Genomic DNA, 15,107 nt, shown 5'->3' on the forward strand with positions numbered 1-15,107 from the left:
CGAGCTGCGCCCCGGGGAAGAGACCTAATAAAAGAAAGGTTTCCCCCCGCCCCACCCCACCCCCCTCACCCCACACCCCCACCACACATACACAACCAAAAACAGAAACAAAAACCATCCCAACACCGACACAAACAAAAAAAAAGCAGACTGCCAGAGAGCCGCAGCCGTTAGGCGCAGCCAACTCCTCCCATCTTTGGACATACAATTTTCCGACATTTCTGCCACCTTCAACGTGATCCCATCACCAATCACGTCTTCCATTCCCCACCCTTGTCTGTCTTCTTTAGGGATCTCTTACTCCGCAATTCTTTGGTTCATTCATTCCTTCCCACCCAAACTACTCCCCACCCAAACTACTCCCCACCCAAGAACTTCCCCTGCAACAGCAGGAGATGTAATGCCTGTCCCGATTCTTCCTCCCTCACATCCATGTGGGGACCTCAGCAGTCCTTCCAGGTGAGACGGAGGTTCATATGCACTCCTCTAACCTCATCTGCATTTGGTGTTTCTGATGTGGCTTCCTTTACACCAACAGGACCACATCCACTTGACCCACCAAGGCCTGTTGCAATATGCACCTTCTAGCTGAATTTGCCAGATTTCTTGTCGAATCATAGTAACTTCTCCAACTTTAGATAGTTCCTCTGTCCCTCTCTTCCCCTCCCCCTTCCCAGTTCTCCCTCTATCTTCCTGCCTCCACCTATATCCTTCCTTTGTCCCGCCCCCCTGACATCAGTCTGAAGAAGGGTCTCGACCCGAAACGTCACCCATTCCTTCTCTCCCGAGATGCTGCCTGACCTGCTGAGTTACTCCAGCATTTTGTGAATAAACTCCTGCACCTATTGTCTATTGTCCTGGCAACACTCTCGTAAATCTTCTCTGGACACTTTCTTCAGCAGGTCTTTGCGTTCTTTTGATAAAGAACGCAAAGTGTGGCTTCACCAATGTCTTGAAGAACTGTAACATCTCAACTTCTATACTCATTATCTTGACTGATGAAGGCCAATGCACCATACCACCCTACCTACCTGTGACCCTACTCCCAATTCCTCCGTCTACGCCACATCTGCGCCCGGGATGAGGTGGTTCACACTAGGGCGTCAGAGATGTCCTCGTTCTTCAGGAAACGGGGCTTCCCCTCCTCCATTATAGATGACCAACCTGATCTCCCGGTGGTCGAGCACTTCAACTCCCCCTCCCATTCCCAGTCTGACCTTTCTGTCATGGGCCTCTGCCAGAGACAGAGTGAGGCCCACCGGAAATTGGAGGAACAGCACCTCATATTTCGCCTGGGCAGCTTGCAGCCCAGTGGTATGAACATCGACTTCTCCAACTTTAGGTAGTTCCTCTGTCCCTCTCTTCCCCTCCTCCTTCCCAGATCTCCCTCTATCTTCCTGTCTCCACCTATATCCTTCCTTTGTCCCGCCCCCCTGACATCAGTCTGAAGAAGGGTCTCGACCCGAAACGTCACCCATTCCTTCTCTCCCGAGATGCTGCCTGACCTACTGACTTACTCCAGCATTTTGTGAATAAATACCTTCGACTTTGATAGCTGGTCAACATTTCTTACTCAACCAACATCACTGCAGCATCCATTTTAACACCGGAGGAAATTTATTGCGTGTGATTGGTTGCTATATTTTTAATCTGTTAGTGACTTCAGGACATCCTGAGAGCTTAAAATGAGGAGCTATCTAAAAGCAATCGATGGTAGTAACACAACTGATAAACGGTTCTGTGTGTGGCAGTCTGGATGAGCTTGTCTGTTGTTGCAAGAGCTGTTGAATGACAAAATTTGAACACCGTCTTTGGAGGAGAAAGCCTCCCATTCAGTTTATCTTGAATAACATGGAGGTTCATGTATGACGCTGGCTGCCAACAATGCTCATAGTTTTCCTTCAATAGCTACATGTGACCTATTCATTACTGCCTAAGTGATCAGGGACCTCAAAGGCAGCATTAAATGGCTTTCAACCATACTAATCAATAATGAAGCACTTCTGGGCTAATTTATATCAATGAGGGTGCTCAAATTCATTGTCAAGTGGCCAAGTTTGCAGATGGTGCCAAACTGTTGTGGGCACAAGCAGAGGAAGAAAGGGAACCCAGAACTGAGGGTTTTAACGTGGGAAGACAAAGAGGCTTAAGGCTCAGTATTGAAAATGGGAATGATACAGTTATAATCATACAGCACAGAAATAGGCTGTTCAGCCAACTTTACCCATGCTGACCAAGATGCCCCATCCCTGCTAGTCGCACCTGCCTGCATTTGTCCCAGATCACTGTGGGGAGCATAGAAACATAGAAAATAGGTGCAGGAGTAGGCCACTCGGCCCTTCGAGCCTGCACCGCCATTCAATATGATCATGGCTGATCATCCACCTCAGTACCCCGTACCTGCCTTCTCTCCATACCCCCTGATCCCTTTAGCCACAGGGGCCACATCTAACTCCCTCTTAAATATAGCCAATGAACTGGCCTCAACCACCTTCTGTGGCAGAGAATTCCACAGATTCACCACTCTGTGTGAAAAAAAACGTTCTCATCTCGGTCCTAAAAGACTTCCCCCTTATCCTTAAACTGTGACCCCTTGTTCTGGACTTCCCCAACATCGGGAACAATCTTCCTGCATCTAGCCTGTCCAACCCCTTAAGAATTTTGTAAGTTTCTATAAGATCCCCCCTCAATCTTCTAAATTCCAGCGAGTACAAGCCGAGTCTATCCAGTCTTTCTTCATATGAATGTCCTGCCATCCCAGGAATCAATCTGGTGAACCTTCTCTGAACTCCCTCTATGGCAAGAATGTCTTTCCTCAGATTAGGAGACCAAAACTGAGGGAGCAGTAGCATTCCTCGAATGGATTAGCAATAGGCACGTGTGGACGCGAGCAACTGCAGATGCTGGTTTACACAAAAGGACAAAAAGTGCTGGAATAACTCAGCAGGACAGGCAGCATCTCTGGAGAACATTCGGTTGGGGGCCCTTCTTCAATAGGCAATTCCTATTTTGTATCAATGATTTTAAAAGTGTGAGTTGCACTAGAGTTGTGATGTGCACGATATAAATTGATGAGCATTTTGCTCTCTGAGAAGTGGAAATTGTCAAAGATGTGGATGTCTTATAGCAAAGTGCCCCATCAACACAGAGAAGCTGTTTATGCACAGGGATACAAGAATCTGATAGCAGGAACAGGCCGCTCGGCCCCTTGAACCTACCCCCTCCTGCAGTGTGTAAGAAAATAACTGCAGATGCTGGTACAAATCGAAGGTATTTATTCACAAAATGCTGGAGTAACTCAGCAGGTCAGGCAGCATCTCAGGAGAGAAGGAATGGGTGACGTTTCGGGTCGAGACCCTTCTTCAGACTGATATTCGTCGAAGAGAGGAGGAGAACCTCTTCAAAGTGGACATACCTTGAGGAGAAATCGCAATGGAGCAACAGGTAGTGTAAGAAAATAACTGCAGATGCTGGTACAAATCAAAGGTATTTATTCACAAAATGCTGGAGTAACTCAGCAGTTCAGGCAGCATCTCAGGAGAGAAGGAATGGGTGACGTTTCGGTCTCGACCCGAAACGTCACCCATTCCTTCTCTCCTGAGATGCTGCCTGACCTGCTGAGTTACTCCAGCATTTTGTGAATAAATACCCTCCTGCAGTATGATTACAGCTCAACATTTCCCCATATTCACCTCAATCTTTCACAGGCATCCACCTCCACCTTAAATACTTCTAATGATATTGTTTCCACAACCCTCTGGGATAGATGAATTCCAGCATTTCACCACCCTTTGTGAAAATAAATTTCCACGCCCCTTGTTTTAAATGACTGGCCCTTTGGAACTATGTCTTCTTGATGTATAAAAGTGAAGCTGAACTTCCCAAAATAATAGATTAAAAAAATCAAACAAACTGAAGTGTCGTGGACAGATTCTTTTGAGCAATGTGTTCGTTTCTAGGCAAAGGGAGACTAAGGTCACAATCAGTGTGACAAAGGAACAGATGAAACCTTTTGGGCTAATTGTCAGGCAATATTCTTGAGCTTCCCAGCATTGTTAGAAAAAAAATGCAAACCTCGATGTGAAGATAGCAAGCAAACTTCCTTCAAGTTATATTTCGTGTGTAGGAAAAAGGGGTTCACATTGAATAATTTGAAAGGCAGATTGAAGACACGTAAAGATTTCTACAGACACAAGGAACTGCAGATGCTGGTTTACAAAAAATCCCCCACAAAAGCTGGGGTAACTCAGCGGCTCAGACTGCATCTCTGGAAGACATGGATTGGTAACGTTTCAGGGCTGAAAGAGAATCCTGACCTGAAACGTCACCTATCAATGTCTTCCAGACCTACTGCCTGAACCGCTGAGTTACTCTACCACTTTGTCTTTTTTCAAAAGTTTTTCATTCTCACAAGGGCGGCACAGCGGTAGAGTTGCTGCTTCACAGCGCCAGAGATTCGGGTTCCATCCTGATTATGGGTGCTGTCTGCATGGAGTTTGCACGTTCTCCCTATGTCCGTGTGGGTTTTCTCCGGGTGCTCCAGTTTCCTTCCATTTTCCAAAGAAGTACAGGTTTGTAGGTTAAATGGCTTCTTCAAATTGTAAATTTTCCCTAATGCATAGAATAGTGCTAGTGTACAGGGTAATTGCTGATCAGCACGGACTTGGTGGGCCGAAGGGCCCGTTTCCACGCTATATCTCTAATGTCTAAAGTCAATAGTAGGGAAAATGCTCAAGGAATGAACAGGAGGTCCCCTGTTTGAAATCTTGCAGTGATCAGTATTTATGGAGGCCTTGTTACACTGTTGGGGTGACAGTGTTTCACAGCCACTGTGTTACTTTTGAAACAGTTGCTGTTCCGGCAGTAAATATAATTGCTATACATTTACCACCCGAGGGGAGGAAGTGACCGGTTTACAGCTTTTTGTGGTGAAAGTGATGGATATGTTTCCTGTATCTGATTGCGATACGGAGAATTGTGGCACTGCGAGAGATGACTGATCTTGCATCACTTTTTAAAAAAAACAAAGCTCGTTTATAATGTCATCCAGGCCCTCGTCTGAGGTCACTGTCAAACCGCACTAAGGTTATGCAGTGCTGTGTATTAGAAGGTTTTATTTTACACAATGCAGACTCCCTAAAAAAGACTCCTGGAGACTGTGATGAAAAACAGTGGATCTTGTGCTCATTAGCTCATTCATAAATAACCGCTAAGCCTGATTAATATAAGAAAATAACTGCAGATGCTGGTACAAATTGAAGGTATTTATTCACAAAATGCTGGAGTAACTCAGCAGGTCAGGCAGCATCTCAGGAGAGAAGGAATGGGTGACGTTTCGGGTCGAGACCCTTCTTCAGACTGATGTCAGGGGGGCGGGACAAGGAAGAATATAGGTGGAGACAGGAAGATAGAGGGAGATCTGGGAAGGAGGAGGGGAAGAGAGGGACAGAGGAACTATCTAAAGTTGGAGAAGTCGATGTTCATACCACTGGGCTGCAAACTGCCCAGGCGAAATATGAGGTGCTGTTCCTCCAATTTCCGGTGGGCCTCACTATGGCACTGGAGGAGGCCCATGACAGAAAGGTCAGACTGGGAATGGGAGGGGGAGTTGGAGTGCTCGGCCACCGGGAGATCAGTTTGGTCAATGCGGACTGAGCGCAGGTGTTGAGCGAAGCCTGATTAATAGTTCAGTTTAGAGATCCAGCTGAAAACGGGCCCTTCGGCCCACTGAGTCCGTGCTGACCAGCGATCCCCACACACAACTATATCCTACACACACGAGGGACAATTTACAATTTCACCAAAGCTAATTAGCCTACAAACCTGTACGTCTTTGGACTGTGGGAGGAAACCAGAGCACCCGGAGAAAGCCCACGCAGGTCATGGGGAAAACGTATAAACTCCGTACATGTTTTAAATTTTATAGTGAACAGTATAGATGTGGTTTATCAAGTATGTGCAGAACTCAAGTGATTTCTGTACGTGTGGGATCTGGGGAAATGTAATTGTAGGTTGTAATGTACTGCACTGGAGTTTTGCTCAATTGGACTGTCAAAAATGTTGCCACATTTTATCATCGTAGTAGTTTACCTTTATTTCAGGGTCTCCCCTGGGAGAATTAAATAAATTGGATGGATTTGGTGATGGGCAAGTTGTTGTCTAGGTCAGGAAGAATTTGACAGTAAGTGGTTTGTTTCTTTTATGTTCCCTTGACGTTATTGTTGAGATACTTCTCATTTGGGTTGCTATTTTGCAATTAATTTAAAGCCATCCACAATTCATTAACATATCCTGGCACTGATTATTTCTTCAGATCAGTCTGAAGAAGGGTCTCGACCCGAAATGTCACCCATTCCTTCGCTCCTGAGATGCTGCCTGACCTGCTGAGTTACTCCAGCATTTTGTGAATAAACTGATTATTTATAATGTGTAGGAAGGAACTGCAGATGCTAATTTAAACCGAAGATAGAAATAAAATGCTGGAGTAACTCAGCGGGTCTGGCAGGATCTCTGGAGAGAAGGAATGTGTTGTAGAAGGAACTGCAGATAAAGGAGGGTCTGAAGAAGGGTCTTGACCCAAAGCATCGCCCATTCCTTCTCTCTAGAGATGCTGCCTGTCCCGCTGAGTTATTCCAGCATTTTGTGTCTATTACTGATTATTATCATTTTGTTCCTTGGTTGCTGTTCTTTATTTTAGATAGACAGACTACAAAATTACCTTTAGCACTGTATGAAGCAGCGTTAGGAAACTTGTTCTGTCTTCCCTCCCTCAACGTTCCCCCCTCCCAACCCAAATCTCCACAAAAATTAAAAATGTCTTAATTCTTAAAAATATAATTCACATGTTCATAAGTGATAGGAGCAGAATTAGGCCATTCGGCCCATCAAGTCAAATTCGCCATTCAATCATGGCTGATCTATCTCCCTCCTAACCCCATTCTCCTGACTACCCCTGACACCCGTACGAATCAAGAAACAATCTATCTGAGTCCCCCTGCAGCCGACCCACCTCATCCCTTTCTTCAGAACAAAGCAGCTTGTGATTGGTGTCAAAGTAGGTGATGAACAGGGACCTACTGTAGAAGGAGCTAGTAGCATAGGGGCGGCACGGTGGCGCAGCGGTAGAGTTGATGCCTTACAGCGCTTTCAGTGCCGGAGATCGGGATTCGATCCCGACTATGGGTGCCGCCTGTACAGAATTTGTACATTCTCCAATGACCTGAGTGGGTTTTCTCTCGAGATCTTTGGTTTACTCCCACACTCCAAAGACATGCAGGTATGCAGGTAAATTGGCTTGGTAAATGTAAAAATTGTCCCTGGTGTGTGTGTGTGTGTAGGATCGTGATAATATGCGGTGATTGCTGGTCTGTGCGGACCCGGTGGGCCTTTTTCCACACTGTATCTCTAAACTAAACATAGACTTGATGAGCTGAATGGCTGCCTCCTGTTCTGTAGTCTGTAACAGTTCTGTGATTCATTTCCAGGGCTTCCTGTCAGCAGTGCATTGAGAAATTACCTTTGTGCTCTTTGGCTTTGCTCTGCTCTATGGATTGTATATTGTCACAGAGTTGAGAGACAGAGTTGCAAGAGTGGGTATGGGTCCTGAGGAAGGGTGGGGGGGAAGAGAGAGAAGGTAACTTGATTTCTGTGGCTAACTTGCTTGAAGATAAAAAAAAAAATTTCAGCAGAGGAACCAATGCATCTTTATTCCCTTTGGAGTCCCGCCAGTTCAACGTGTTCACAATTTGTGTCACTAACTTTATATAATGTCCTGCTAATTGATACGGAAACTAGATATCTTTACAGAATCAACACATGCTGGAAATGTAGTTTTGCTCTTTGATCTTGTATGTGTAATTAGATTTCACCTCAAAAGGGAAAATATATGGTCCTGCTGCTCGTTTGTTGTGGAGCCTCTGATGCCCTTTCAAAAATCATTAATCACTGGGGTGCTCCATTGTGCATGCCACAAGGGAATTGCCTGGCCAATAAGTAAGCAAGCTATTGATGGTACAAAAATATACCGATTCCGCCATCTGTTCCTGCAATGATGCAAATTAAAACATGTTCTGCGGTTCAACTAATGTAGCTGAAGGTATTTAAGTGATTTTTATTTGATGTACTGAGTCAACGGCTAATGCGTTTGGAACTGAAATTCCAACCCAGTAAACTAGTTGGCCAAAACACAAAGCAGCAGAGGAATTCGGCACGTTAGGCAGTATCTAGGGAGGGAATGGATAGGTGACATTTCGGGTTGAGACCCTTCCTCATCAAATTAGTTGGCCTAGTCGGGAAGGGACATTGTTTTTCTGGCTACTGATTTTACATTTGTTACCTTTCGCTAATAATACTCCTCGCATTGGTTCACTTCCTCTCAATTCCTGCTACTTGCATCTCAACTGTTGAAGGATTTATGGGGGGAAGAAAAATATAAACTGCTGGAAGAACTCAGCAGATCACAGGCGCATCTGTGGAGGCAAAGGGATGGTTGGAGGCCATTTTGGCACCAAGAGAGTAGGGTAAAGATATCCAGTATAATGAGGTGAGAGGGAGTGATGAGACAGAGGTGGTAGGGGGTGGAACCTGATGAGGGGCGGGTGGGGGAGGAGGTGATGGGAAGACAGAGGGACGGGAGGGGAGGGGGAAGGGAAGAGGCGGAGGCTGGTAGGTAACAGGTGGAACCAGGTAAGAAAAGGATGGTCGGAAGATGGAGCCATTAGTTTGAAGGTCACCCAAGCAGAATACAGGGTGTTGTTCCTTCAGTTTGCCTTTGGCCTCACCATGACAATGTAGAAAGCTAGGACAGACTGAAATATATAAATTCAGAAGAATTAACTGCTGTTGTTAAGCTAGGTCTCAAGGAGTTACATGTTTTTTCACAATCAACTTTTGTTTTCATACTTGGCCATTTTGAAACCACCATTTTTATATTTGTGGCGTGAGACTGAAGTGACAAATCTCTGGATGGTATAAGAAAATAACTGCAGATGCTGGTACAAATCGAAGGTATTTATTCACAAAATGCTGGAGTAACTCAGCAGGTTAGGCAGCATCTCAGGAGAGAAGGAATGGGTGACGTTTCGGGTCGAGACCCTTCTTCAGACTGAAGAAGGGTCTCGACCCAAAACGTCACCCATTCCTTCTCTCCTGAGATGCTGCCTGACCTGCTGAGTTACTCCGGCACTTTGTGAATAAATACCTCTGGATGGTGGTGAGAGAGAAGTGCCAGGAGATGGGGACCAGGGAGTCATGGGAAGAATGGTCCCTGCAGAAAGCAGGAAGGAGTGGGGGTAGAGAGGAGAAGAGGTGGGGTGAAGAGGGCCGGTCATCAAGATATACAGCACGGAAACAGGGATGTGTGATAGTCTACCATAGGCACAATGGATGAAGTGTAGTTTCTATTCCAGTGCATTATTAAAATCCGGAGGGCAACACAGTGGCGCAGTGGGAGAGTTGGTGCCACACAGCGCCAGAGACCCGGGTTCCATCCTGACTAGGGGTACAGTTTGTGCAAAGTTTATACATTCTCACTGTGACCGCCTGGGTTTTCTCCGGTGCTCCGGTTTCCTCCCACATTCCAAATACGTGCAGGTTTGTAGGTTAATTGGCTTCTGAATAGAACTCGTGTAATTTATTGGTCGGCGTGGACTCGGTGGGCCAAAGGGCCTGTTTCCACTCTGTATCTCCAAAAACTAAAAACCAACTTGTATAGAACTGGCAAATCTTTCCATTTTTTTTTTAATGAAAAAAAGCTTTTTTTGCTGTGGACAAATGCAATCAATTTTGGAAGCAATTTATAAAGCAAAGGAAAAAAAATCCTTTCAAAATCAAATAAGTAGTTTTTGTGGCATTTTCTCAACAGCCTGACTGATTTCATGTGCTGTTCTATTCAATGCTATAGTATGAATGTCCAGCACCTGACTCTTCAAGATATGTAATCAATTGCACTGATCAACGCAAAAATATTGTTTTTACTCTCTGAGTCTCCTTCTGTTTCAGCAGCTTGAGCATCACACATAATAGACGTTCATCATTTGTGATTTGCAATTAACAGTAATGAAGAAAAGGGAAGATTTCAATATTGCGGATCTAATTATACACAAGAGAGAATTCATTTGTCTAACTATAGTCATTAATATATTGGCTTGTTTCCAAAATGCTTTGATAGAATGGTTGAACCACTTTAAAATGATTGTGATCGGGGGTTTATCAAATCTGTTTGTTTGAAGCCACACGTGCAATACACTCTAGATAGACACAAAAAGCTGGAGTAATTCAGTAGGTCAGACAGCATCTCTGGAGGAAAGGAATAGGTGACTTTTCGGGTCGAGGCCCCTTTTCAGTCTGAAGAAGGGTCTCGACCCGAAACGTCACTTATTCCTTTTCTCCAGAGATGCTATCTGACCCGCTGAGTTACTCCAACTTTTTGTGTCAATCTTCGACTTAAACCAGCGTCTGCAGTTCCCTCCAACACATGCAATAAACTCTGCTTGCTTCTTTGGTCCGTACTCATTTGTGATTTAATGCCCTTTTGTAACAGGAAGATCTGTCTTAGATTTTTTTAGATTTTTCTTTAGATTTAGAAATACAGCGCGGAAACTGGCCCTTCGGCCCACCGAGTCCGCGCCGCCCAGCGATCCCCGCACAGTAACACTATCCTACACACACTAGGGACAATTTTTACATTTACCCAGTCAATTAACCTACAAACCTGTATGTCTTTGGTGTGTGGAAGGAAACCGAAGATCTCGGAGAAAACCCACGCAGGTCACGGGGAGAACGTACAAACTCCGTACAGACGGCGCCCGTAGTCAGGATCGAACCTGAGACTCCGGCTCTGCATTCGCTGTAAGGCAGCAACTCTACCGCTGTGCCACCGTGCCACCCTTGACCCCAATCATCACACCATACACTGTCTTTATTAAGGGCAGATTCTCTTGATATTTACTTTGGAGGAGATGCTGATATCTCCTGAGTGAGGCTTCCTTACAGACCTTGTCGTTAATGACCCACAAGGCATCATTGTCTATTTCCTACTACCCTTCATTATAAATATTAGCAAAAACAAAACCACTTATAGGTCGTACTAATTTGTAAGGAGCTACAGATGCTGGTTTGCAATAAAAAGGCACAAAGTGCTGGAGTAACTCAGTGGGTTAGGCAGCATCTCTGGAAAATGTGGATCGGTGATATTTCAAGTCGGGACCCTCCTTCAGATTGAAGAGAGGTCCCAACCAGAAACATCACCTACCCATATTCTCCAGAAATGTTGCCTGACCCGCTGAGTTACTTCAGTGCTTAGTGTCTTTTTTTGTAGTAATTTGAAATATATTGCTTATCCTGCAGTAAATGTGGTTTATTTTTGTGTGTTTACCACAGGGAAATTGGACTCCAAGGTGCATCAAGGAATGAAGAAGGCATTAATGCGACAGAAACAGATAACATAGTGCACAAGAAACCAAACGTGGGATGTGGCACGAGGTTTGGATTGCCTTGTGCTGTGAAGTCCCAGAGCTGGTAACTTAAAAGTGTATTGTAAAATGTGTAGCCAGTAAGGTACAGTTGCAAAATCTAACAACCCTCCACTGCATTAACCAGCAGCCTGACACTGATGACCCAGAAATCTCAAAGCCTTGATATTTATCAATATTTAAGAATGTAATTCAAATATTTGGTAATATTAAAGTTCAGAAACATACATTCCAGTTATCCTGCCACCATTTGGCAATCCACAAAACAAGGTCTTGTTCAGCTTTACTTGCTACATTTGATTAAAGGAGTTAATGATGCTTGAAACCTATCTGTCTTTGACCATGCTTTCTAGTAATGGAGGAAACTTTAAATGCGGTGCTTACAGGCTCCTGGAAGAAATATAACATGGAAGCTGACCCTTGCCGCGAGTCAAGACCATGTACTGGGAGGTCACAGAAACAGTGGAAATCGCAGACCAGCTCACAAAGTAATAGACACTTGCCCAGTTGGCCAACACCTGCTCCATGTGGCAATGTCTGCAGTCCCCATAATGGTCCCATCAACCACCTCAGAGCCATAAAACTGAGTGGAACCAAGTCATCCGAAGACCACCTCAAAAGAAGACGTGAAATGTCACATTTTTTTCATTTTAACCAAGATTGGGTTTGAGGCAATATTGTACATTCGTTCAGCAGTCACTTATTTTAGCAACAGCCCTTGTTTAAGATTCAGCGTTCAGGATTTTTGAACAGAGTTGGAGTGTGGAAGTCACAAGCATCGTCAACATTTATTACCGTCTCTGGTTGCCCTTGAATGCTTATAGTCGTTTGATACTCCTGAGGTTTGCTTAGCTATTTTAGGGATAATTAAGAATTGAGCACATCGATGTGTCCGAGGGTTCACGTAATTGACCAGAGCAGATACGCACAGCAGGTTGTATTCCTGTCGGTCTTTAGTAAAGCAGATGGGCTTTTTAATCAACAAATCCAACTGCTTCTGGGTGAATTGCCAACTTTTATTTTCTGGTTCTTTTTTCTTTTGAAACTGAATTCATTTCTGAAGCTGGGATTTTGAACTTTCTTTCTGTGGATTGTAAGTTTGCAGCGCTTCATTGCTTCCCTGGAAATGTATCCATAACACGGGAGACACAGTGGCCCAGCGGTAGCGTTGCTGCCTTACAGCGCCAGCGAACTGGGTTCAATCCTGACTACGAATGCTGTCTGAAAAGAGTGTACCTTCTCCATATGACCGCATTGGGTTTTCCATGGGTGCTGTGGATTCCTCACAGACTCCAAAGACGTGCAGGTTTGTAGGTTAATTGGCTTTGGTAAAGATTATAAATTGTCCCTAGTGTGTAGGATAGTGATTGCGTATGGGTTTGGTCGCTGGTCGGCGCGGACTCGGTGGGCCGAAGGGCCTGTTCCTGCGCTGTATCTCTAAACTAAACTAAACTAACCTACTCAAGAGTTACAATTGTTGAGGATATCCCAGCAAAGGGACTTCTCTGTCTGTCCGTCAGTCCTAAGGGATTGAATGTCAGCTTCACAAGATACTATATACATCCCAGTCAGGAAAATTGTACATTCGTTGTATCTGCCACTGCTTGATTTAGAAGCTGTGTGTGTACCCTGTGTTTATGCTTAGAGAGTCCTTGTAGGAAAATAACTGCAGATGCTGGTACAAATCGAAGGTATTTATTCACAAAATGCTGGAGTAACTCAGCAGGTCAGGCAGCATCTCAGGAGAGAAGGAATGGGTGACGTTTCAGGTCGAGACCCTTCTTCAGACTGATGTCAGGGGGCGGGACAAAGGAAGGATATAGGTGGAGATAGGAAGATAGAGGGAGAACTGGGAAGGGGAGGGGAAGAGAGGGACAGAGGAACTATCTAAAGTTGGAGAAGTCAATGTTCATACCGCTGGGCTGCAAGCTGCCCAAGCGAAATATGAGGTGCTGTTCCTCCAATTTCCGGTGGGCCTCACTATGGCACTGGAGGAGGCCCATGGCAGAAAGGTCAGACTGGGAGTGGGAGGGGGAGTTGAAGTGCTCAGCCACCGGGAGATCAGGTTGGTTAAGGCGGACTGAGCGAAGGTGTTGAGCGAAATGATCGCCAAGCCTGCGTTTGGTTTTGCCGATGTAAAGAAGTTGACATCTAGAGCAGCGGATACAATAGATGAACTTGGAGTTGAAGGTATTTATTCACAAAATGCTGGATTAAGTCTTAGAGAGTCTTAGAGAAATGCTTAGAGAGTCCTTGCTCATTACCTCTGTGGAACAGAGCAGCGAAAATCCCATTATTTGTTCCCTTTATTGCTAAAACCTAAGAATATCAGTATCTAAGTAAAGAATGAATAGATGAATCCAAACCGAGACCACTGCTGTTCATTTTGACTGTGTAGTGCATACAAGACTCGGAGCAAAGCTTTCATATTCTACATATGTTACTGTCAGTAACTTGGCAAATTGGTTCTGATAGTTTGTGTTGCTCTGATTCAGGCTCTTCCTTATTTTCCTAACTTGCTGTCTGGATCGAGAGTGCTGTCATAAGCCACTGTACATGAATTCCTGATGACACGGGATATTGGTGATCACAAGGCTGCTGTATGCATTGTGTCTGGAGAATGTCATTGGAGGTGGCTTTCCTTTGAACTATCCCTGATGCTTCCTTTCCAAAGAAGCACGTTCTGGTGAACCACCGGTGTATACAGGGACGGAGATTACACAAAGTTAGAGCAGAGTTCCTCTCTTAGCTCATCTATGGTTCCAGAACTAGTGTGTGTCCTTGGTAACCTTGACTCCAAGCTTCCTATCACACAACTACCGAATATCAGCAATGAAGCTGCAGACAGATCGGAGCTTTGTTTAGAGTTACAGCACGGACACAGGCCCTTCAGCACACCGAGTCCATGCTGACCATCGATCGCCTGCTCACACTACTTCTATGTGATCCCACTTTTGCTTCCACTCCCTACACATTAGGGGGAATTTTACGGAGGCCAATTAACTTGCAAATCCACCGGGCGGCACGGTGGCGCAGCGGTAGAGTTGCTGCCTTACAGCGAATGCAGCGCCGGAGACCCGGGTTCGATCCCGACTAAGGGGGCCATCTGTACGGAGTTTGTACGTTCTCCCCGTGACCTGCGTGGGTTTTCTCCGAGATCTCTGGTTTCCTCCCACTCTCCAAAGACGTACAGGTATGTAGGTTTATTTGGGTTCGGAAAAAATGTAAATTATCCCTAGTGTGTGTAGGTTAGTGTGCGGGGATCGCTGGTCAGCGCAGACGCGGTGGGCTGAAGGGCCTGTTTCCGCGCTGTATCTCTAGAAAAAAACTATGTTGGCGGACACCAGAGCACCCGGAGAAAACCCACGGAGGTCACAAGGAGAATTTGCAACGACACGCAGACAGCACCCAAGGTCAGGATCGAAACCTGGGTCTCTGATGCTGCAAGGCAGCAACTCTACCAGTAGTGACACAATAGCAATCATTGTCTTTCAATTAGTCCATAACAACCCCAAAATGATGAAAGCAGAAACCCTGTTCGTGAAAAGTTTTGCACAACATAGATCCAGCGTCATGTGAATCTTACCATATGTCTCATTATCTGCTTGGTATTCCCAGTTTCTTTTCACATCAAAA

At 45.1% G+C, this 15,107-nt stretch overlaps 1 protein-coding gene across 1 annotated transcript in view; it reads left to right on the plus strand.

Annotated features, from left to right (window-relative positions):
• trip4 (thyroid hormone receptor interactor 4) overlaps window positions 1–11,784 on the plus strand; it is a 112,687-nt gene extending 100,903 nt beyond the window's left edge. The window contains exon 13 of the mRNA XM_078429731.1: window positions 11,380–11,784. Coding sequence (XP_078285857.1) covers window positions 11,380–11,447 — 68 coding nt within the window. The 3' untranslated portion in view covers window positions 11,448–11,784. The remainder of the gene's footprint in view (window positions 1–11,379) is intronic.
• Window positions 11,785–15,107: the final 3,323 nt, after the last annotated feature.

The sequence above is a fragment of the Rhinoraja longicauda genome, chromosome 38 (genome assembly GCF_053455715.1).
Source record: "Rhinoraja longicauda isolate Sanriku21f chromosome 38, sRhiLon1.1, whole genome shotgun sequence".
Taxonomy (NCBI): Eukaryota; Metazoa; Chordata; class Chondrichthyes; order Rajiformes; family Arhynchobatidae; genus Rhinoraja; species Rhinoraja longicauda.